This window comes from Pelmatolapia mariae, linkage group LG7, assembly GCF_036321145.2.
Source record: "Pelmatolapia mariae isolate MD_Pm_ZW linkage group LG7, Pm_UMD_F_2, whole genome shotgun sequence".
Classification (NCBI taxonomy): Eukaryota; Metazoa; Chordata; class Actinopteri; order Cichliformes; family Cichlidae; genus Pelmatolapia; species Pelmatolapia mariae.
The window spans coordinates 27437606-27460521 of record NC_086233.1 but is presented as its reverse complement, the minus strand read 5'-3'; the positions used below and the strand labels follow the sequence as shown (position 1 = coordinate 27460521).

Genomic DNA, 22916 nt, shown 5'->3' with positions numbered 1-22916 from the left:
GGGCTGGAGTACAGTGAATCACAGAGTACGTCTCTCATGAACTCCTCACTCCTGCAGAGTAAGAGTACAGTAGGTTACCATAGAAATAAAGCAAGAGAGATTACGACAGGCTGTCTTTGCGCAACAGCCGAACTAACTGCATTTCTGAAATATTTTGGATTCCATTTAGTACCCACATAGAGCTTTTACTTCGATGGTAGTAGTAATAGGTGTATACCTATTATCTATAGGCAGTAATTTGCAAACCCTCTCTTTGATTTTATATCTATGTAAATTTCCCATAAGTATGATTAAAATATATGTCATTACGTTTTCTAACAAGTATGTGTTGATTAGGTCTGTGTACTCGTTAAGCCCAAAGCAAATAAACTGATCAAATAGGGGGGATAGTAGAGGTAAAACAGTGAGAAAATATCAAGTACGACTTCTAAAGTGATGTCCATTTGAGTAAATATATTTAGTTACATTTTTGAATCCAATCTAACAAACTTTTTAGTAGGTCTAAAGTCCATGGCAGGGTAAAAACATGAGTCAGAGAGAAGGAGGAAGGAAATGTAACAGGATGAATATTTGCTTTGGCCTTATCGCATAATTTCCTAAGCAGCCTAATGAGATCACAGTTGTTTATCTAGCCTACATCCTTCCTCGCAATATTCTTTCAGCACAGCTAAGATTAAATTATGCACGCAAATGTATTTACCTAGTAAATATGAGGCACGCGAAACCATATATTTTATTATTAAGCAAAACAGAGAGGAGCACGTGGGCTTAGTTCAGTCTAGCCCAAATTCAAAGATGCCCTGCCTCCTGAGGCGCACCCAGCGGGCTTGTGCATCCACAGTTGTCAGGAGAGTGTGCCACTATGAAAACGGGGCTGCTAATTTAAGTGAGATTATATAGCAGTAACAGCTAATGCATGGAAACATCCTGTGGTCAGATGTCTATATGAATAAAAAATGCGTAAATTCCAGGTGATGTGTGGAAGTAGGCTGATAAGAAAAGGAAAGGAGACAGCTGCGACATCTTTCGGTAAACTGGAGACACTACAGACCTTATTAGGAAAGGAACCATGAAAAAAGCAGGCATTAGGCTGCATTTCCTGGATGGATCTTGGATGCTTTGTTTTTTAAAAATATAATCTAGATTATATTTTCCACCATGAGCTCTAAGTAATTCCCGTGGAAATGTAAAATCTCATGATTTTTTTCTTCCTTCCTTTTGCATGGTGCACCGATCTATTTTTCTGATAAGTGTGAATTTATATAAACGTAAATACATCAAAGTCTTTGGGACGTTACAAAAGGCCTCCTCGCTGACACCGCCTACCTTGTGATATTGGTCATGTTGCTGTTTCGCCCTAATTAAAGCCTTTAAGGAAGATTGCTGTTATAGCAATCTGACCTCTGTTACATGGTGAGTGAAACATAATCTTATTTTTATCCTTCTGAAATCTTAATTATAACCCGATTAACGAGAGGAAATAGAGGTGGGCGAAAGGAAAACAGATGCTCTACGTGGCACCAACTTATCCTGAGAGCTAAACTCGGGGAGAAATTTACCCACTTTAGCCGGGTAGCGACAAAGCCTGTCAGCTCTCTGACAGCTCAGTACTATAGTGACACTTGGAGACGTGTCATCGGCCCTTAAAAAAACTGTTTAGCACTCGTTTTCATTTAATACGGCGACTGGAGCATTCGTTCTTAATCCCAGAGTATGTTTTGGCCTGTTTCACTTTTATTTTTTAACGTGCGACCTCATTAGCTCACTAAATAGCTTTGCCGAACTAGCGGCTGGATAGCCGACTAGCAGCAGGGAACCTCCCAGTAGTATCATGGCTAGCGAGAATTAGCCACTCCATTTCACTGTGACATCACTTTGGTAACGTCTTAATATTTATTTTATTTTTTTCCAGACTACCGCCTTTAAAAAGAAGTGCACTACTAAACCTGTTCGGTCTTTCTTTGCTTAACCAGGGCTTCGTGCTTAGTCTCGTTTTTCCTTTACAGGGAAGCTAACGTCACTTGCTGTCCCTTGTTTACATGAACACCGGTCATCTGGGGTGCTCTGAGGGCATGTGATGGTTGTAACAACACAGGATGAACTACAGAGCAACTGGGTTGTAAAGACGGACATGGAACTTGGAGGTAGCTAACGTCGGCATCTCAGAGCCATTTCTCTGAGAAGATGACCTGGACTCTAAAGGAGGACAGCTGTGCCAGCTCCACTGTTTGACTTTGTGTGGGCGCTGGACGGAGAGCAGGAGCTTTGTTTGTCCCTATTAAAAGTTTATCGTGATGCAAGGCTACATGAGGACAACTGGAAACAAACAGTGCTGGGAATCGGGCTCTGCTTCTACCACAGGGACGATGTGGAAAACTCTCCTGGTCGTCAGTCTTTTCTGCTGGGGAAAATGTCAAGAGAGCCAGAATATGACACCCGAGGAAAAGGGCGTAATCAGGTGATGAATGTTCACATAGACATATAAACAGTGAGTGCGCTTTTGTAAAATTATTAAAAGCATTTAACTTTTGCATCTTTACCCGTTTTGTTTTTCTTCTGTGCAGGGACCAGATTGTTGAAATGTTTGATCACGCTTATGGCAGTTACATGGTAAGGTGTTCATTACAGCATAATAATTGTAATTACCAGTAAGTTTATGTTTGCTTTTTGCAACAGTCCGGAGAAAAGATGAGTCAGTTGCTTCCAACTGGAAACGTGCATGCAAGCAAGCATGCTGGATTTGGTTGAGGTTGCTGTTAGTAATGCTGGAGAGGGTCAGACTCACCTGTGCCTTTATAGGATGACTAGAGTTGGACAAAGAGGCACGCATGACCTAAAGTGTGTGGTAGAAGTAAAAATTAGATGTCCTTGTGACCTAACATAAATTAATCTAAGTGTATATTTAATATAGGTTAAGTAGAGCAGCTAATGTTTAACTGATTATTGCATGTAAAAGGGCGATAAAGAGGCAAAATTATCACTAGAAGGAGTTTAAACAAGTACATTCCTTAGTTCAGTGGTTCTTAACTGGGTTCGATCGAACCCTAGGGGTTCGGTGAGTTGGTCTCAGGGGTTCGGCAGAGCCTCCGCTGTGACATGCACGGCTCATAGATATGTAAAAAACATATCTATGTCTTGAATTTGAAAAAAATCATATTTTATTTTTCACTAAAGAGGGGTTCAGTGAAAGCGCATATGAAACTGGTGGGGTTCGGTACCTCCAACAAGGTTAAGAGCCACTGCCTTAGTTAAACTGTCAAAGATTTCTTCAACTGAGTCCGCTAATAGTTTGAACATTTAGATGGAAAACTTAAGGGACATTGTTGAGTGAGAACTAAAACTGTATGTGCCAGGTGAAGTGGGAGGTGTATAAGCTATTGATCTCCACCCATCCTTCCTCAATGAAACATTTTATGTGAAATGATAATGAAAGCATGGAGGCAAATGTTTGTTTCTGTTGTAGAAATATGCCTATCCAGCCGATGAGCTGATGCCTCTAAGCTGCAGAGGGAGAGTGCGTGGCCAGGAGCCCAACAGAGGGGACATAGATGACTCCTTGGGGAAGTAAGTCGTTAATTGACATTTGGAGCATGAAAAGCATATACATTTAAATTCCTTCAAGCAGCAGCTAGACCAAAGTATCGCAGCAAAGGTTTGAGTGTGAGCAGTTTAAGATTAGCAGATAAAAGATGACCTGATTTCCAAATGGCATAAAGTAAGAGATGAGATATTTTTGATATTTTGAGCAAGATTACTTCATCATCTCTTATCTGCTGAGGTTTTGAAAGGACAACAAGATAACAGAGAGAGAGGGGGGGGGGGAAAGTTCGTCTACCCTGCATGATAAGAACCCTGATAAATCTTCCTGAAGGTCTTTTGCAGTCATAGAACAATTTTGATTTGGCTTTCTAGGAATCCTGTGAGTATTTTTTGCAGTAATTCTTTTGCTTTTCCAGACCACAACTTGACCGTCACCATTCCTGTTGTTTGAGAAAAGAGCTTCGTGGAAACACTTTTACCCCCACTTTATAAATACTTTCATTTTATTTGTAAAATGTGTATCACCAATACTTTTCTAAAAATGACTCTGAACAGGATGTAGCTGTACCAAGCTACATGATATCTAGAAGTTATCTGACAGCTAAGGTCTCTTTTGTAAACTTTCTTTCACTCCTAAAATCGACAGGGCAAAAATGATACACTCACCGTGCTTAAAATTCTATGAAAAGTATGTTTAATTTTCAATTTGAAGCCATTTAGAGATCATTTCATTTCCTGCTTGCTGAAGTATTCACAGTAACAGAATTTTTGACAAGGGTGCAAAATGTTTTGCATGCCAAGTCTAATTTGTCTAATGCAGGGGTGTCCAACTCCAGGCCGGTGTCCTGCAGGTTTTAGATCTCACCCTGGGTCAACACACCTGAATCAAATGATTAGTTCATTACCAGGCCTCTGGAGAACTTCAAGACATGTTGAGGAGGTCATTAAGCCATTTAAATCAGCTTTGTTGGATCAAGGACACATCTAAAATCTGCAGGAGACTGGCCATTGAGGCCTGGAGTTGGACACCCCTGGTCTAATGCTTCTGAGAATGATTTTGCATCCTTAAAGAAGACAGGAACTATAGTCTTGCCCTGCTATTCTCTTCAAAGATGCCCTAGTATTCAGAGATGCTGAATGAGCCACCAGTTTAAGCAATAAAACTAACAGGAAGGCATTAAATCGGCATCTTGGAGTGCCATACACAGATCTATGTACAACACGTGTTTTATAATGTAACATTTAGCTTCAGACTCAGCATGAGTCATTACAAATTTAACTGAATCAGTGGAAAGTAGGACACCAGCTATGCTGCGCTGTGCTAGCTATCGACATGTCATAATATTCGTTTCCATCATCTTTTTAGGTTTTCTCTCACTCTGATTGACACCCTTGACACCCTGGTGGTGAGTATTTGAATTTCCTCTCATAAAAAAACATAATATTGCTTTGCTTGTGTTTTTGAACAATTTTTTCTTTCGCTCGCATGAATTTTAAACAGGTGTTAAACAAGCTTGATGAGTTTGAGGAGGCAGTGAAGAAGGCTGTGAGTGATGTACGCCTTGACAACGATGTGGTGGTGTCAGTGTTTGAGACCAATATCAGAGTTTTAGGGTATGAATCTTATGTATATATATATATATGTATATTATACAGCCTTTGTTATTTTCCTCAGATTTGTATTAACGGCTTTATTTGAAGTGCTTTTCTTCTTGGCTCATTATTCCAAATGTAGTATTTTTTGACATCAGTACATCGTTTTATTGTCACTGGAAAGAAATATCCTGAGTATTTCGTCTTCCCAGTGGGCTTTTAGGGGGCCATGTGATGGCTGACCTCCTACGGCAACGTGGGGAGAGGATGCAATGGTATCGTGATGAGCTCCTACATATGGCCAAAGAGCTGGGCCATCGATTACTGCCTGCCTTTAACACCACAAGTGGCCTTCCCTATCCTAAGGTAGTGCTTATTTTATTGTTAAATATCACAAACCTTATTGCAGATTCATTATATGCTATCTAGTTCTTCAAAATTAGGCACTAATAAACGACGAACATGTTCCTCATTTTGCACAGTAACTGATATAAATTTCGCTGTATTTGGCTCACCAGGTAAATCTGCGCTACGGTGTCCTAAACCCACTTTCCCGGACAGGCACCGAGTCCGACACCTGCACAGCATGTGCAGGAACAATGATCCTGGAATTCGCTGCCCTCAGCAGGCTGTCAGGAAACTCTGTGTTTGAGGTATTACCTTATTCTTCCTTCTTTTTTTTTTTTTCTTTTTTTTTTCTTTCTTTCTTTTTTTTTTTTTTTAACTTTTTCATGTTCGAAATTATAGCTGAAAGTAGTTTTCACCTCAAAGAGTTTAAGCATGTAATACTTTTACAGGAACATGCAAGGAAAGCTCTGGATGTCCTCTGGGAGAGGCGACAGAGGGGAAGTGACTTGGTGGGGACTGTCATCAATATCCACAATGGAGAATGGGTCCGGAGGGGTGAGGCAGTTTAAACACAAAGATACACAAACATCGACAGCACTGGAATCATGCAGGTTCTCACACAAGCGGCGGAAATCGAGCCTTACTGAGTCTTGTTGCTTCTGTGTTTGCAGACAGTGGAGTTGGCGCTGGCATCGATTCATACTACGAATACCTGATGAAGGCGTACATTCTTCTGGGAGACAATGTCTTTCTGGACAGGTTCAACGTTGTAAGCATTCCTTGCTGTAACATCATTGTCTCACACAGTCTGTCATATTATAGTGTTTGAGCTGAAAACACTACAGTAATTATTTGTGTTTCTTGGTTTTTCCTCTACAGCACTACAGTGCCATTATGAAGTACATCAGTCAGCCTCCCTTGCTGCTCAATGTACACATGCACAACCCCACAGTGAGTGTGCGAAGCTGGATGGACTCTCTCCTGGCATTCTTCCCTGGCCTGCAGGTCTTAAGATGTGCTCAGTTAATCATATTGACTCTTTTAATAGTGAAAGAGTTTGTTGTTTAAAGTTTCTAAAGTCCTGCTTTTGCTTATATAGGTTTTGCGAGGGGATCTGAAACCAGCCATTGAAACTCATGAAATGCTTTACCAAGTAACCAAACAGCACAAGTTTCTTCCAGAGGTAATGACTCAGTATTTATATTCCTCTGTATCCCAGAACATTTCAGCAGTCAAGAAAAGTGGTACTAACCTCTTTTGTTTTTTGTTCATCTCACTGAAGGCTTTCACTACAGAGTTCAGAGTTCACTGGGGTCAACACCTACTGAGACCAGAGTTTGCAGAAAGCACCTACTACCTCTATAAGGTAACCCTGTATATTTAATCTCTGTCACTACCAGTGTCGCTGATTAAATATATTACATTTTCTTTGGTTGTAAAGGTTCAACTTTGTTAAAAGTTGGCTAATTTATACAAGTATTTTATTCATTTTAAGGATATGAAGAGCTTATCCTGTAGGACATGTAGGTAAGATTATATTTTGATGTCTGCAGGCCACTGGCGACCCCTACTACCTCAGAGTGGGACAATCCATAGTGGAAAAGCTCAATGCCTATGCCAGAGTGCCTTGCGGGTTTGCTGCTGTGCAAGATGTCCGCACAGGGACACATGAAGACAGGTACTGTGTGAGGCGAACTCTGTTCTGAACATTTAAAAACTGAAAAGTGTAACCTAAGTGTAACCTTAAGCATCAGAAACAGATGTGACCTTTTTTTTTCTTCTTCTTCTGATTTTTTTTTTTCCTTCTATATATGTGGGCTTTACTGTGTTTAGGATGGACTCATTCTTTCTGGCTGAGATGTTTAAATACTTGTACCTAATGTTTTCTGAGAAGAGTCACCTGCCAATTGATATGGACGGCTACATTTTCACTACAGAGGCTCACCTCCTGCCTATATCTCTCTCCACCACTCAGCCACCTTGTCCAGGAAACGATACGGTGAGAGCGCTCACTTTGTCACAAACACCAGTGCAAACGTTATCTTCCTCTATTTTCTATACAAGCTTGTGTATACCAACCACTCTGTTAGGTCCACCTGTCAAATTGCTTTTTAACATGGATATCTAATCAGGCAATCACATGTCAACAACTCATTTCATTAAAGCTGCGTCCACAAAGGGAAGTGCCCATTGGAAATGCTTTTGAAGCTGACAGCTGGTTGCTTGTGGATATTCCAGGCTCCAGTTGCCTACGTGACCCTCTTAATATCTTCACCACCGGGTACTCGTACTCTTGTCTATAGTCAACACGTTGCTGAGAATCACTTCCAGGGTTGTATGCAGATTTAGTCACGTAGACCTGTTCTCGACTGTCTTCTTGAACTCAAATGGAGCATCAGAATGGAGAGGAAAGGTGATTTAAATGTGATGTGGTTGCTGGTGTCACAAGGGCTGGTCTGAATACTACTGGGATTTTCTTCACAACTGTCTCAGGGGTTCCCAAAGAATGGTCTGAGTATATGATTCTTATATAGCACTTTTCTAGTCAAGCACTCAAAGCTCTTTATTCAGCATGTCTCATTCACACAAGCACTTTTTTCTAACATTAACACACATTCAAATACAACCAACCATGGTTCAAACTACCAACCTTTTGATTAGTAGATGACCTGCTCTACCTCCTGAGCCTCAGCCAGCCCAACTGAGCAATTTTTTTTTTAACTACCACAGTCTACCTGAGCATTGTTCCTGACCATGTCCATCCCCCGTTGTACCCACCTTCTGATGGCTGCTTCCAGCAGGATAACACACCATGTCACAAAGCTCAGATCACCTGAAACTGGAATGAGTTCATGGTTTTCAAAACTCCTCCGCAGTCACCAGATCTCAATCAAAAGCACCTCTGGGATGTGATGGAACCGGAGATTTGCATCATTGATGTGCAGACAACGGATCTGTTGTAATTGTGTGATACTATCATGCCAATTTGGCCCCAGACCTCTGAGAAAGGTTTCCAGCACCTAATTGAATCAGTGCCATGAAGAATTGAGGCAAAAAGGAGGTCAAAAACAGTGCTACCTGGTTTGTTTGTATGTCTCACATTAGCACTGTCAAATTTTTACTAAATCTGACAGTGCTAATACTGATATTGTGATAACAGAAATTTGAAGAATGTGATGGCTGCACTTACAGCCACACAGTGGTAATATCCACCATGTTAGTGTAGAGGCTTATAAGTAACATTGCATTCACATTTGTCTTTCTTTAAATATAGGAATTAATTTACAGGACAAATAACTGGTTTTGGTTTAGAGTTAATTCACATATCCACATAACACTGCATTCTAAAATAAGTGCGCACATTTTAGTTTACACTGTTATGTATGATTAATCTTTTGTTTTCTGAGTTACCTTAGTTGCAGCTGCTCCAGTCCCTTGATTAAGGAGCCAAGAGGTGGAAAAGGGGCGGAGCGAGCTTTAAAGGAAGACTGCAAATTGGTTCATGCCATAACTCGGGACCATGGGGGGGAATTGGAGTTCAGTATGTTTGGTTTCAGTTAGGTTTTGTGTGTTTTACCCCTTTGTATTTTTGTGGGCTGATCAGCCACTATTTAAGTTTCCCCTTTGTCTCGTTAAGTCAGGTCAGTTTGTTTGAGTTATCAGTAGTGTTGTCAATTTTGAGTAGAGTTCTGTTATTTTGACCTCTTTTATGGGCCCAAGATTTTGATTCTTTTTGCATGATTTAACCAATTATGGTTTTTTTGGGTTAAATAAAAAATCATTTCTTTGGACTTTAACCTGTGCCTAAGTTTCCTTCACTGCCCGGTCCATCACAAGTGGTGTCAGAAGTGGGATCAGCAGTTGAAGGCACAGGATTTTTTTACCTCTTTTTTTTTCCCCCTCTTCACTTATCAAGCCATGCACAGAATGGGAAGGAGTGGCAGAGGAGCAAAAGGAGATTGTCAAAACCAGCCAGTTGGAGTGGTAGAGCAAGAAGAAGGAGGAGAGGAAAATGGAGCCTCTGGAGGGGTGGATAGCACTGACAGCCAAGGTAAGGAGCCGACAATGTCAGAACTGATTTCCATCCTTCGTTCTCATATGGGTCAGCAGGAGGCCCAGGAAGCAAGAAGAAGGGAGGAGTTCACCCGCCAGGAACAGCGCTTTAGAGCACTGCAACATCAATTTCAGCTGTTGCAGGTAGAAGTGCAAGCTCGTACCACCCCGGTCCCTGAGCCTCAAATGGAGGTTTCTGAGCCTCAAATGGAGGAACCTGAACAACCAGAGGTAGAGTCCTTTGAAGAGGAGGATCCTCCCTGTGCTGGCTCCAGTAATGAGCAAATACATCCTCAATCAGGTCAGTCTCGCTTTTATGAACCCAGGCTGGAAAAATTGACAGAAGAGGATGATATTGAACATTTTTTAACAACATTTGAACGCATGGCTGTAGTTTGCCGGTGGCAAAAAATGGACTGGGTTTTTCATCTGATTCCTTTACTCACTGGCAAAGCAAGAGGTGCGTATGTTCATATGGATATGGATGACTCTTTAGACTATGACAAAGTTAAAGCGGCTATCCTTCAAAAATATGACATCAATCCTGAGACATATAGACTGAGATTCCGTTCACTGGAGGTAAAACCTGATGAGAATCCAAAAGAACTATATGCAAGATTGAAAGAGTTATATGAGAAGTGGGTAAAGCCAAAAGGAAAAACGGTGCATGAGGTTGGTGAAACATTAATTTTAGAACAATACTTGAGAATGCTGTCTCCTGAGTTACAGATATGGATTAAAGAACGCAATCCAAACTCTGCTGCAGCGGCTGCAGAACTGGCTGATGTGTTTGTGGCGGCACGGAGAAAAGGACAGCCATGGAGCCACACAGCATGGAAAATGAGAGATGTTTCAAAATCTGTCCCTCACTACCAGAAAACAGGGGTGAGTAAACCTCCAAAGAGCCAGTCTGTCAATATGCCGCCAAGACCTCCACCCAAGACTGTGATTTGTTATTTGTGTGGGATGGAGGGCCATACAAAACCGATGTGCCCGAAGAATTCTACAAAAATAACTCAGATGTGTTTTGTGCCCCGACAAAGTGTGGAACCTAAAGTGGAGTTTGAGAATGGTTTCAAAATGACATTAGTTGAGATTGATGGGAAACCATTAAAGGCCCTGGTTGACTCAGGAAGTACTCAGACTCTTGTGCACCGAGACTTTGTTCCCGCAAATAAAGTTAATAATGTGGAGACAATCCCTGTTTGCTGCATTCATGGAGATGAGAGGTCATATCCAACAGCAGATCTGTACATCAAAGTACAAGGACAAACGTATATTCTAAATATTGGTGTTGCAGAGAATCTGCCATTTCCAGTAGTGCTGGGTCGAGATCTGCCTGTGTTGTTTGACTTGCTGAATCCTAGTCATACATGCAATGTTGCAGTAACAAGAGCTCAAGCTAAGAAGAAAGAGGAGTCCCTACACCCACTCCGTGCCTTGCCCTTCTATGATGCGGACATAGAGACTGCACCCGGGAAGTCTCGTAAGTCTCGTAGACAGAGAAGGCAAGAGAAGTTTCTACATACTGCTGTTCGAGCAGCTCCTAGCACAGAGCCTGAGTTACCTTTGGGTTTTAAAATCCCTGCTAATATTATTGAAATGCAACATGACGATCCATCTCTGACATCTCTGTTCCAGAAAGCTGCAGAGAGGAACCAAGAAACTAAGCAAGATCTGAACAGCAAGGGGGAGTTTCTGCTGAAGGATGGCATTCTGTATCGTCAGCAGGGTTCAGCATTACAGTTGGTGGTTCCTAGAGCAGTCCAGAAGGTGGTGCTCTCCTTGGGACACTCCATTCCATGGGCTGGCCATTTGGGAAAGCACAAAACCATGGCCCGCATTAGAAAATATTTTCATTGGCCTGGAATGCGCTCAGATGTGACACTGTTCTGTAAAAGCTGCCCTCAGTGCCAGAAGTCTTCTCTTAAAATCCCCTCCAGAGCTCCTCTCCAGTCTCTACCAATTATCAGCACTCCATTTGAACGGCTAGGAATGGACATTGTTGGTCCTCTAGAAAGAAGCAAGGCAGGCAACCGTTACATGCTTGTTGTGACAGATTACGCTACAAAATATCCAGAGGTCTTTCCTTTGAGATCAATAAAAGCCAAAGCAGTCGCCCTCTGTCTCATACAGTTCTTCTCAAGGGTTGGTTTTCCTCGTGAGATTCTTACTGACCGTGGCACTAATTTTATGTCCACTTTGTTGAAGCAGGTGTACCAGCTCCTTGGGATTAAGAGCCTGAGGACAACGCCATACCACCCTCAGACAGATGGCCTAACAGAGCGCTTCAATCAGACCCTGAAACAAATGTTACGTAAATTTGTCAATGAAACTGGTACAGACTGGGATCAGTGGCTGCCCTACCTCCTCTTTGCATATAGAGAAGTACCCCAGGCTTCTACAGGTTTTTCACCTTTTGAACTATTGTATGGCCATGAGGTACGAGGCCCCTTGTCTCTTCTGAGGGAGACTTGGGAGGGTGACCAAGAAAGATCACAGGCTGTCAATGTTGTCTCTTATGTTGTCCAGATGCGGGAACGGTTGGAGAAGATGACGGAGCTGGCCCAAGCCCACAAAGCAGAAGCACAGCAGCACCAGAAGGCCTGGTACGACCAGTCAGCTCGGCAAAGATCCTTCAGTCCTGGTCAGAAGGTGCTGGTGCTTCTTCCAAGTGATGACAGTAAGCTGTTAGCAAAGTGGCAAGGGCCATATGAGATCCAAAAGAAACTTGGGCAAACAACCTATAAGGTCGCTATTCCAGATCAGCCCCGCTCCAGCAGAGTACTGCACATTAACCTGCTTAAGGAATGGGTGGGGAGACCAAAAGCAGATGTCTTTCTGATCCGGGAGGTTTCGGAGGAGGAGGAAGTGGATGATCAGTATCTGCCAAAACCCACTCCTCAGGACCTGGATCTCAACCATCTTCCTGAGGAAAGACAGGCTCAGGTGAGAAACCTGTGTAAATTAGATGTGTTCAGCGAAAATCCTGGTAGAACAGACATTGTGGAACATGACATTGTGTTGAAAGATGGAGCTTCTGTGAAGAGAATGAGTTACAGGATACCTGAGCGTCTACTGATCCCGTTGAAAGAGGAGATCGACCTGATGTTGTCACTAGGAATCATTGAAGCCTCGAAGAGCGAGTGGTGCCACCCGGTGGTCCTGGTGCCAAAGAAGGATGGCAGTATCCGTTTCTGCATAGACTTCAGGTACCTGAATGCAATATCACAATTTGATTCATATCCAACTCCCCGCATTGATGACATGGTTGAGCGCCTTGGGAAGGCCAGATACCTGACAACAATAGACCTCTGCAAGGGTTATTGGCAGGTACCACTGACTGAGCGCTCAAAAGAGTTGACTGCTTTCCGGACCCCGTGGGGCTTGTTCCAGTTTAGAGTCATGCCTTTTGGACTGCATGGTGCCCCAGCAACATTCCAGAGACTGATGGACCAGGTACTGTCTGACATGTCTGATTTTGCTGCAGCCTACCTTGATGACATAGTGATTTTCAGTTCTACCTGGGAAGAACACCTGCAACACCTGGAGAAGGTATTGGGGCGTCTTCAGTCTGCAGGGTTGACTGTTAATCCAGCTAAGTGTGCCATTGCCAAGGCTGAAACTGAGTACCTTGGGTTTGTGATTGGAAATGGAGTAATAAAACCTCAAGTCGATAAGGTCACTGCCATAGAATCCTGTCCCTTGCCAGAGACCAGAAAACAGCTGAGATCGTTTTTAGGTATGGCAGGATTCTATCATCGGTTTATCCCCCATTTCTCTACCAGGGCAGCTCTTCTGACGGATCTGACTGGTGCCCGAAGTCCCAATAAGATCACCTGGACAGAGGAGGCTAAGATGGCTTTTCAGGACCTACGACAATCTCTGAGTAAGAGCCCAGTCTTGCACAGCCCTGATTTTGAGAGAAATTTCATTCTTCAGACTGATGCCTCAGAGAGAGGATTGGGAGCTGTTCTGTTACAGGGACCGCCTGGAGAGCGTCATCCAGTGGCCTTCATCAGCCGCAAGCTGTTTCCGAGGGAAGTGCGATACTCAACCATCGAGAAGGAGGGTCTTGCCATCAAGTGGGCCCTGGACTCCTTTAGGTATTATCTTCTCGGACGGGAGTTCATATTGGAAACAGACCACAAGGCTCTTCAATGGATAGAGAGAATGAAGGACACAAATGGAAGGATCACGCGATGGTACCTTGCAATCCAGCCATTCCGCTTCACCATCAACCACATCCCCGGCAAAGATAACTGCACTGCAGACTGTCTCTCTCGCTGTCCCAGGGAGAGATCTGAAGAGGGGGAGTGTGTGATGGCTGCACTTACAGCCACACAGTGGTAATATCCACCATGTTAGTGTAGAGGCTTATAAGTAACATTGCATTCACATTTGTCTTTCTTTAAATATAGGAATTAATTTACAGGACAAATAACTGGTTTTGGTTTAGAGTTAATTCACATATCCACATAACACTGCATTCTAAAATAAGTGCGCACATTTTAGTTTACACTGTTATGTATGATTAATCTTTTGTTTTCTGAGTTACCTTAGTTGCAGCTGCTCCAGTCCCTTGATTAAGGAGCCAAGAGGTGGAAAAGGGGCGGAGCGAGCTTTAAAGGAAGACTGCAAATTGGTTCATGCCATAACTCGGGACCATGGGGGGGAATTGGAGTTCAGTATGTTTGGTTTCAGTTAGGTTTTGTGTGTTTTACCCCTTTGTATTTTTGTGGGCTGATCAGCCACTATTTAAGTTTCCCCTTTGTCTCGTTAAGTCAGGTCAGTTTGTTTGAGTTATCAGTAGTGTTGTCAATTTTGAGTAGAGTTCTGTTATTTTGACCTCTTTTATGGGCCCAAGATTTTGATTCTTTTTGCATGATTTAACCAATTATGGTTTTTTTGGGTTAAATAAAAAATCATTTCTTTGGACTTTAACCTGTGCCTAAGTTTCCTTCACTGCCCGGTCCATCACAAAGAAAATGAGGATAGCAGCATGCCACCAGTCTAATTTATCTCAAACTTTGTTTTGTTTTATAGTACAAGGGTTTGGGTTTGTAATAGAGAAGGAAGTTGATCTTAATTTAGTGAATATTGTAATTATTGTAAGTCTCACTTATATGACAGTTCTGTATATTTAGAAGTTTACAGCAAAACTCACTGGCATAGTTGTATAGTAGGTACATACTTATTTAAAGGTGTGTCTTGTTCTCCAGGAGACTGCTCGTATTTCTCAAGAAGAAGATCTGTTTACACACTCCTGTCCCAGCACTGAGACGTTATTCCCAAACAACCCGTCATTTGCCAAAACCATCAGGGACGGCTACAAGTACCTCACTGGGGTGGGACGAGCCTTCCACCCTTTACCCATCAGGTGTGTCCAGCTGCAAGAGACTTTTGATTCCAGAGTAAATTCTCTGGTGGATTTGTGAAGTTGTTTACATGACTGCCTTCATACTTTGCAGGGAAATTGAACTTCCACTCCATGATAATGGCATGGAGCCAGTGGAGTTCTTTAAAAGCATGGGCATTTCTCTCACTCCACTGAACGAAGCCAATATGGGAGACACTGGAAGGCTTAAGGTATACACTGATTACTTTGCACTCCAAATATGAACTGAAATGATGAGTTCAGGGTCAAAAATAGGTCCGAAAATATACAATTACATGTATTTTTTTTTTTTTAAATTCCACAGCCATTTTTTATACAATACTTCTTTTTCAATATTTAATGCCATTGGTAAAATAAATTAAATTCAAATTGATTTAGTTTATTATTGTAAATGAATTAGTGCTCCAGCTGCAGTATTTTCATACTCCACCAGGAGGCACTGTCCAAACTCTGTGAATCAACGAGTATATTTTCTTCCATTATAGTTATCTAGTTTGTTATGCTTGTCTTATAACAGTCCACTCTTTTAAAGCAAAATCTGCCTGAGATTTAGTTTAAATGTGAAGTTATGTATTTTAATGGTCCAACCCACTGATTCCCAAAGTGTGTGCCAGTTGTATAGGTACTGCAGGTGGGCCACAGTAATGACAGAAATGTAGTTTGAAATTAGAAATATGTTAAGTTAAACAAATCTAATTAAAAATGGTAATAGGAGGTGGTTAGGTTGTGTTATTACTCATTACACTGACCTACATTTACTGCTCTTGTGTTGATGTTTGTGTACCAGTGGCAGTTGAGTCACACTCCTTAACACTTTGCATATGACTGGGTAGCATTAGCAATTTATAGCCAACAGTCTGTGTTGTTTGTGTGTGCGTGTGGTTTTTTTTTTCTTAATTAAATGTTCAGGGAAATCCATCAGTTTGTCTTGTATTTTGATTAGAGTGAAGATTGAAGATTGGGTGGTGCCACATGGGTATTTCTGGTTTTTAAGTGTGCTGCAGCACTCTTGACTTTGGGAATGGCTGACCTGACCAGCTCTTGTTTTCAATTGGGTCTCTAAATATTGATGTCTGCAGGAGCATAAAGGAGTTTACCGGGTAAAACTTGTAGCAGAATTGAGCCAGGCACCAGAGGAGGAGGTTGTGGTGCCTCATGTCGTTCAGCTCATATCCCCCCCATTTCTGGGAAGGACGGTCCTCACTGCAGGACCTGCCAAATTTGGGATGGACCTCACCAAGCAGGAGCATGGGGTGAGATAACACACCACATGGTATCGGTGTCAAAGCTAGTGTAGCTTTCAGGAACAAAAACAGAAACGTGTTTCATTACAACAATGTGTTTGAATAGATTACAATCTGACGTAATTGATATAATATGAACTACTAATTAAAATTAATCATTTATGTATGCATTTTTGTTCTCTTGGTCTTGTTTAGTTCTTTTCTCTAATGTGCAAACACAAAATCACATTAAAACAAACTCTTGTGCTGCAGGTGAAGGGAAGCATAGTGAAAGCTTCCCCCTACACTGCGTGTGGACCCATAGACAATGCAGCGGGCCTAAAAGGCCACATCGCTCTGGCACTGAGAGGTGACTGCATGTTTGCTGCAAAGGCTCGTTGGCTACAGAAGGCAGGAGCCATAGGAGTTATTTTCATAGGTGAGAGTCATTACCAGTTGAGCTGAAATCATTTGCTCTTATAGTATTTCTCAAAGTTTAGAATGAGTGGACTTCAAAGATGTTCATGAGCTCAGCATACGCCTTTGTTCCTCAGACCACCGTGAAGGAAGCAACAGCGAGGAAACCCCTCTCTTCCAGATGGTTGGAGATGGCGACTCCACTGAAGACATCACCCTGCCTTTAGTCTTCCTGTTCAGCCGTGAGGGTGCCGTGCTCACAGCTGCCCTGGAGAAACATCGCAACGTGGATGTGCTGCTGCTGCCCAAAGAGAGGCAGCTCGGACGTGGTGAGCATCAGGAGGAAGATTAGATTAGATATAATATGTTTATGGTATTGTCAGCAAATCCCATGAACAGTTAAAAAATGACATTATAGTTTGGTTGGTCTTTTTTTAATGCTGTCCAACTTTTTGAGTCTCTTTGATAATTTGGCACTAACCCTGTTCAAATCTGGCTGGGAGTCGGTGACTATTTTCAGAATTCATGTGGCCCTGGTGATTGGTCTCTAATATCCTGTGGGGGAGCCACAGTGGATAGATTTTACACCCACTGCCCTCCCATTTATCTAACACCAGGTATACACTAGCTTGTGACCCCCTAATAGGGTCTACAGAATCAAAGGAAAATATTATTCATATTTTTAATGTTTGTTGGAAACAAAAAGGATATAGACTCATCAGATTTATACTTAATCGTGTGTTTTATAAAAGTCACTGTAAAGGTTAGGAAGAAAAATAGATAGCGTTGTTTTCAGAATTCATGCAGTGAAGAGTATTAAAGATAATGCTGGGTGTATGAACTCTGTGATGTGACTCACCAATGTGTTAACAATAGACGTGAATGACATTTGGGGGAAAAAGTGTCTGCCTCACAGAAAATACTTACTATCATCTGTCACTTACCATTTTTATTGATTTTATATATTTAATGTTTGTTGAAAGATGAATAATATAGAATATCACCAGATATATACTTGATCAAATATTGTCTAAAAGACACTGTAAAGGTTAGGAAGGCCTTTGTGCTTCTTCCTTTGTGCTTCTGTCCTTTAATAGATGTTTTAAGGATATGTGTCATGGTTCCTCTGACATCAAACTTTATGTAGCATGCAACAATGTATTTTCTTGTGGATTTGACATAGCTGTTGGTCCCAAATTGACCCAGAACATATAGCTATCATCATTTTATTATTGTTTTACTTGGTAGCAAAGTGCAGATTCACTATTTCAGTTGTTTTTAATTCAGGGTAATATAAAAATGGAATTGAAGTTGAGGACAAAATGAAATTATATGGAAAAACTTAGTTTGTGCTGCAGATGTGAGCTCTTCTCCTGTTTACGTGTGCCGTTGTCTGTCCTCGTACTACAGATAAAATGGAGAAACACGTCAGCATGAACCTAAAACTCCGCCTGGCAGAGGAGGGGGAGATGGAGGGGGGAGCAGCTAGCGGGCGCACCCTGGAGTTTGTCTTGGAGAATGACGAGGTGCTTCTTAAGGACGAGGGAGTAGAAGAACTGAGAGAAAAACGGCAGTCAGAACAGCAGCAGTCATGCACAGAGGAGAGTGACAGGACTCAACCCTCTCAAATCCCAGACTCTTAATGTCGGACCAAACACAAATCCATGAGCTGTGCTGATCCCGAACTTTGCTGCCACTGGTATCTTGTCAGGTTCTGGATGGAGTGTGCCTCAGAGCCCCTCACTGCCCTACAGCACAGGGAGCCCTCACTGACACAACTGGCATGTTTACGCCTGTCTTGAAGGGTCTATATCTACCTTTCAATCAAAGACTTGTAGATTCTGTTCCATGTGGTACAGGAAATGGTGGTTGAGGTGTGGCTTCTGATCTCATGAGACTAAACTTAGTAATATAAATCTAAAAGGATAGGCTGTTAATGTGTAAACCTAAACCTAACCTGTAGTTTTTGCTCCTGTGGGCCCATATGAAGTACATCCAGAGGAAACTGTAGATAAGGGTCCAAAGTGTCCTCAGCTACGGTTGTTATGCAATGCAGTGCATTTTTAGTGTATATTGCACCTTTTCACTTTAACAAGTACTGTTTAGGCATTCATTGATAGAGAGTAGAATATTACATGGCCAGTAGGTGGTGTTAGCTACCAGAGCTTCTCAGTAATGTAATGCTGGCTGTTGAAGAACAGGAAGTTGGGTTAATTTAAAAACTATTTTCTTTCTTACTGGAAATCACTTCAGGGAATTTTAAGAGTGAATACAGTTTGCATTGATGGTGTGTGTGTGCGTGCGTGCGTGCGTGCCTGTGCGTGCTCTGCTTTTTTGCTATTATGTGAGCAGTGTCTGTGACTGTGTGTGTGTATGTGTAATGACTAAAAAAAAACCTTGAAGGCATCTCGGTTAAAACGTCACAAGACAAAAAACGTATCCGTCTTTACAAATTCAGAAAGTCGGTACGATTTACCATCATGAATCTTTTAAAGTTCAGCTTTCTAACCCAAAAATAGCCACACGGTTAAGTTGTAACTCACGTTTTCTTAGAAACACTGAAACTGTGATCAGAGGCGGTTTTCTTGCAAGCAGACATCCCTGGTTTCAGGTGCAGCGTCAAGGATTGTTCAGGCTGCTTTGCACTTTGAGACTTGTGGAAAATTGAAAAAAAAGAATCATCCTATTATTACGTTTGTTTACGGTCAAATGTAATAACTCATTATGGTTATTTTTCATTGCGTTTTCACTGTGTAACAATCGATTGTTTGTATCTTCCTTTAAATGCCAATTTTTTTTTTGCAATGCTACTTTCAAAACACTGCAAATTGTCACGTTTATGAACAAGTAGATTGGGTGAGTTTTTGGATCATCTAACATTTACCAGAGCGGAAAAGGCAAACTGAATCCTACACATTTATGCCAGCGTGTGACTGAAATCTATAGTGGATGCATTTTGCATAAATTTACAAGCTGGGGTTCTGACTCTCACACACTCCTTGCATACTCACCTGTTTTACAGCATTAGGTTTACTTGTTATAACTTTGGATTAAAACTCAAAACACTGCATAACGATTTCATCCTCACTAATAGTAGTTTGCTTGATTTTTAACTTTTGTGTAACATGGAAATGTGAGCTGTCATTTGTTCCTTACCTAACTGTACAGTGCACCCTTTCCTGATGCTGCTGAGCTAATTTGAAGTCAGATATTTGTTTGGTCTTTTATAAGGCTGTGCCAACCTGTTTACCTCAGGACTGTGTATGTAAATGTTCATGCAGATAAAAGGACCATGCACCAAAAAAATGGATCGTTCTTCTTTTAAATGATTTTCATGCTTCTTCTGCCGCTCTGAGGTTTTTGTTGGTCTGTGTCCTGCAGCTCATAAAGTGCCAAAAGAGAGATTATCTGAAATCACTTTCCGGGACGTAACTTAGACACATTTGTCAGTAAATTAAAAATCATAATTCCTAACCCAACCAACCTTTTTTTTTTTTTTTTTTTTTTCCATTACTCTGCATTTTTGTCATCAGTGGCAGTTATGGCTTCCTATGAGGTCATAGTTTAAAGGATGTGGTTGCCGTTTGCCTGTAGTAGGCTTTTGTGATTAATCATCCAGCGTAATCTTTCTGATACTTTATTTCTCACTTCATAATGACTTATTTATCTGGTTAAAGACCTTTTGTATTAGTTTTCCCTTTAAAAGTAGTTTAAAGTAATGTGTGCAGCTGTGTACACAGGTTGGAAATGCAATTTGATTGTAACACATTTCATATTAAGTACACACATCTTTGTAATTTTATGTATTTTTTTTTTAATTTATTAGAAATATTGTGCAAGAGCAAAAATAACTTCTTTATGTATATATTTTATGTACAGTTTGAGCTCAACACAAAAGACACGTAACATCAGTTGCCTCCAAAACCCACATGCATCACATCCGTGCCACAGCACTGCAGCGGGTTGTGAGCTTTTCAAGAAAAAGAATGTTGTCTGACTACCTTTGTCTGGGAAAAATGAGACAGACCTTGACACGTTTTTGTTCCAGATGACTACGTGGCAAGAACGATGATACCTGCGATGACATCAGTTATAATAGCGCTGCTGATGCTGTTTCACCCACAAAAAGCCCCACCATGTAAGGACTCTGGACAGTTTTTAGAATAAAGAGGTTGTAATTGTTGAGTGGTAGTCCTAGAGCAATCTAATTTACTGCAAGACAAATTAGATGTTGGGGGGTTTTGTGTGTGTGTGTCACAAAATACAGTATACCACAAATCCATTTGATTAAACAGCTTTTTTAAGTGCGTGTATAGTCATAGTAAAAAGAAAGTACAAGGGTTTTACACATCAGGACAGGAATCTGGTCTTTATCAGACCTTACAATTAGATAAATACAACCTCATATGAAGTAGAAAACATGACATATTATAGCATCCATCCATCTTTCCACTTTGCTTATCCAATTAAGGGTTGCAGGGGGCTGGAGCCTATCCCCTCTGGGGTGAGAGGTGAAGTACATCCTGGACCGGTCACCAGTCTGTCACACAGCTAACACAGAGATAACCATTCACACTCACATACACACCTATGGGCAATTTAGCTTCCCCAATTAACCTCACTCCACTAACTGCATGTTCTTGTACTGTGGGAGGAAGCAGAGTACCTGGAGAGAACCCACGCAGACCCAAGGAGAACATGCTGCCCTGATATAAGACACTTTGTCATTATTTACTTTATAACAGTTAAGCCATAATGCAGAAGCAGTGTGAAAAATTAAGTCAACCCAAACTGCTTTTATAGGAATTATGAGGGTGAGGAGCAGCCATGAGAAATGTCTGACCATAATGCATATCAGCACAAACAACTCGCACCAACTGTGAAATACGCTGGCAGAGAGGTAACGATCTGGGCTTGTTTTACAGCCACAGGACCCAGACACCTCGCAGTCACTACTCTAGATTCTAGAGTCGATTGTGAGGCCTTCTGACCGGCAGCTGAAGCTTGGTCAGTATTGATCACACAGCAGGAAAATGTTCCCAAGCAAATCTACAACAGAATGGCTGAAAAAGAAAAGAATCAAGGTGTTGCTGTGGCCCAGTCAAAGCCCAGGCCTCAGCATGACTGAAACACTGTGGCGGGAATCGAGCTCTACATAAATGAAACCGTGAAGCAAATTTTGTATGAAAGAGTGGGTGAAAACTTCTCCACAGAGAAAACCATTACTTCATATGTCATGGGTACTATGTGTGTAATGCCATGTTCGCCTGTTCATTTCAGGTTGCACTTACTTAACTTTAAGAGCTGCTAAAGACTAGATAATTTTTTTTATTATGTCCTGATATGTAAAACATTTGAACTGACAGAGGGTGTAGGCGATACGCTCTCTTTCTTTTTGTACAGGAAGACTGTGAGCTACTAGTAGTCCGGTTTGAGGACTTACTTTGAACCGGACAGCTAAAGATCCTTGCTGACCTAAATTCCGCTCTTTGTTTGGCAATGGTCTTTCAGCACTAAGCAAGCAAACAGGCTCCAGCTGCCATTCGCCATTTGGTCTGTGTTTGGGAAATAACAATAATGGCTTTGGCAGACAAGAGGGACAACAATGGAAAAAAGAGGCCTATATATGTTTGTCTATTCGATGTCTATCTATACATCTTAAAAATACAACTGGAGATCATTTTACCCCCACCTGCTGCTACCTGTTGCTCCTCAGCTGTCTCCCTTTGCAGCTATCTGCATTTGGATAATATCTGTACTGCTAGGAAGAGGAAAAAATTGATAAACAAGAATAAAAAAGAATAGCAATGCGTAGACTATGACTGTGAACAGTTATCCGCATTAAAATAAGACTAGGAGTTTTGCATGAATACACGACTCTATCCAGCCGCATGAAAACCATCAAACCAAGAAGATCACATTATTAAACCGGTTCCTCCACGACATCACGCCTCACGTATGCGTTTACGTGGTATCCTGATTGTAATCGCTCGGTAAACTGTTGCATTCAAGTGCAAGTGGGAATCTGATCAGACACGATCTCGATCTGGTGGTAGAAATATCTCTATATAACTTCGGATGATTCAGTACACGCATTTTTTTTTAAAAATTTTATTAATGTCCTGGCTATCACGGCAATGAAGTTAGTTAAGATAATATCACAGGTGCATGTGGGAAATCTGCGATTTAAAATTTAAGACATCATGATGATTGAGGTTAGGTTAGGTTCCATCATTTATAAAAGGTGGGAAATTCCGGTGATGTTTAATTCGCAATTAATATGTGATATCAGCATTTTAGGAATTGTAGTTTTTGTTGACTTTCATTTCCTTTGTCTTTATCTG

At 41.5% G+C, this 22916-nt stretch overlaps 1 protein-coding gene across 11 annotated transcripts; it reads left to right on the top strand.

Annotated features, from left to right (window-relative positions):
* The first annotated feature begins 1283 nt into the window (after positions 1-1283).
* Positions 1284-20043, top strand: si:ch211-282j22.3 (ER degradation-enhancing alpha-mannosidase-like protein 3). 11 transcript variants are annotated; one of them, XM_063478734.1, is made up of 20 exons: positions 1575-2458; positions 2565-2610; positions 3464-3564; positions 4907-4946; positions 5042-5154; positions 5346-5499; positions 5652-5786; positions 5931-6036; positions 6153-6250; positions 6361-6486; positions 6581-6664; positions 6764-6847; positions 7035-7159; positions 7315-7480; positions 14757-14914; positions 15006-15123; positions 16012-16185; positions 16429-16594; positions 16710-16901; positions 17983-20043. In XM_063478734.1, the coding sequence occupies exons 1-20, from the start codon at positions 2295-2297 to the stop codon at positions 18213-18215; spliced, it is 2583 nt and encodes an 860-aa protein (XP_063334804.1). In that variant the 5' UTR covers positions 1575-2294; the 3' UTR covers positions 18216-20043. The 11 variants fall into 11 exon arrangements, 10 of the variants coding, with proteins under 10 accessions (XP_063334801.1, XP_063334799.1, XP_063334804.1 ...); XM_063478731.1 differs by lacking the exons at positions 14757-14914; positions 15006-15123; positions 16012-16185; ... (1 more) ...; positions 16710-16901; positions 17983-20043 and adding exons at positions 1284-1413; positions 11749-14739 and having other exon boundaries at positions 2096-2458; XM_063478729.1 differs by lacking the exons at positions 14757-14914; positions 15006-15123; positions 16012-16185; ... (1 more) ...; positions 16710-16901; positions 17983-20043 and adding exons at positions 1284-1413; positions 11749-14739 and having other exon boundaries at positions 2007-2458.
* The last annotated feature ends 2873 nt before the right edge of the window (positions 20044-22916 follow it).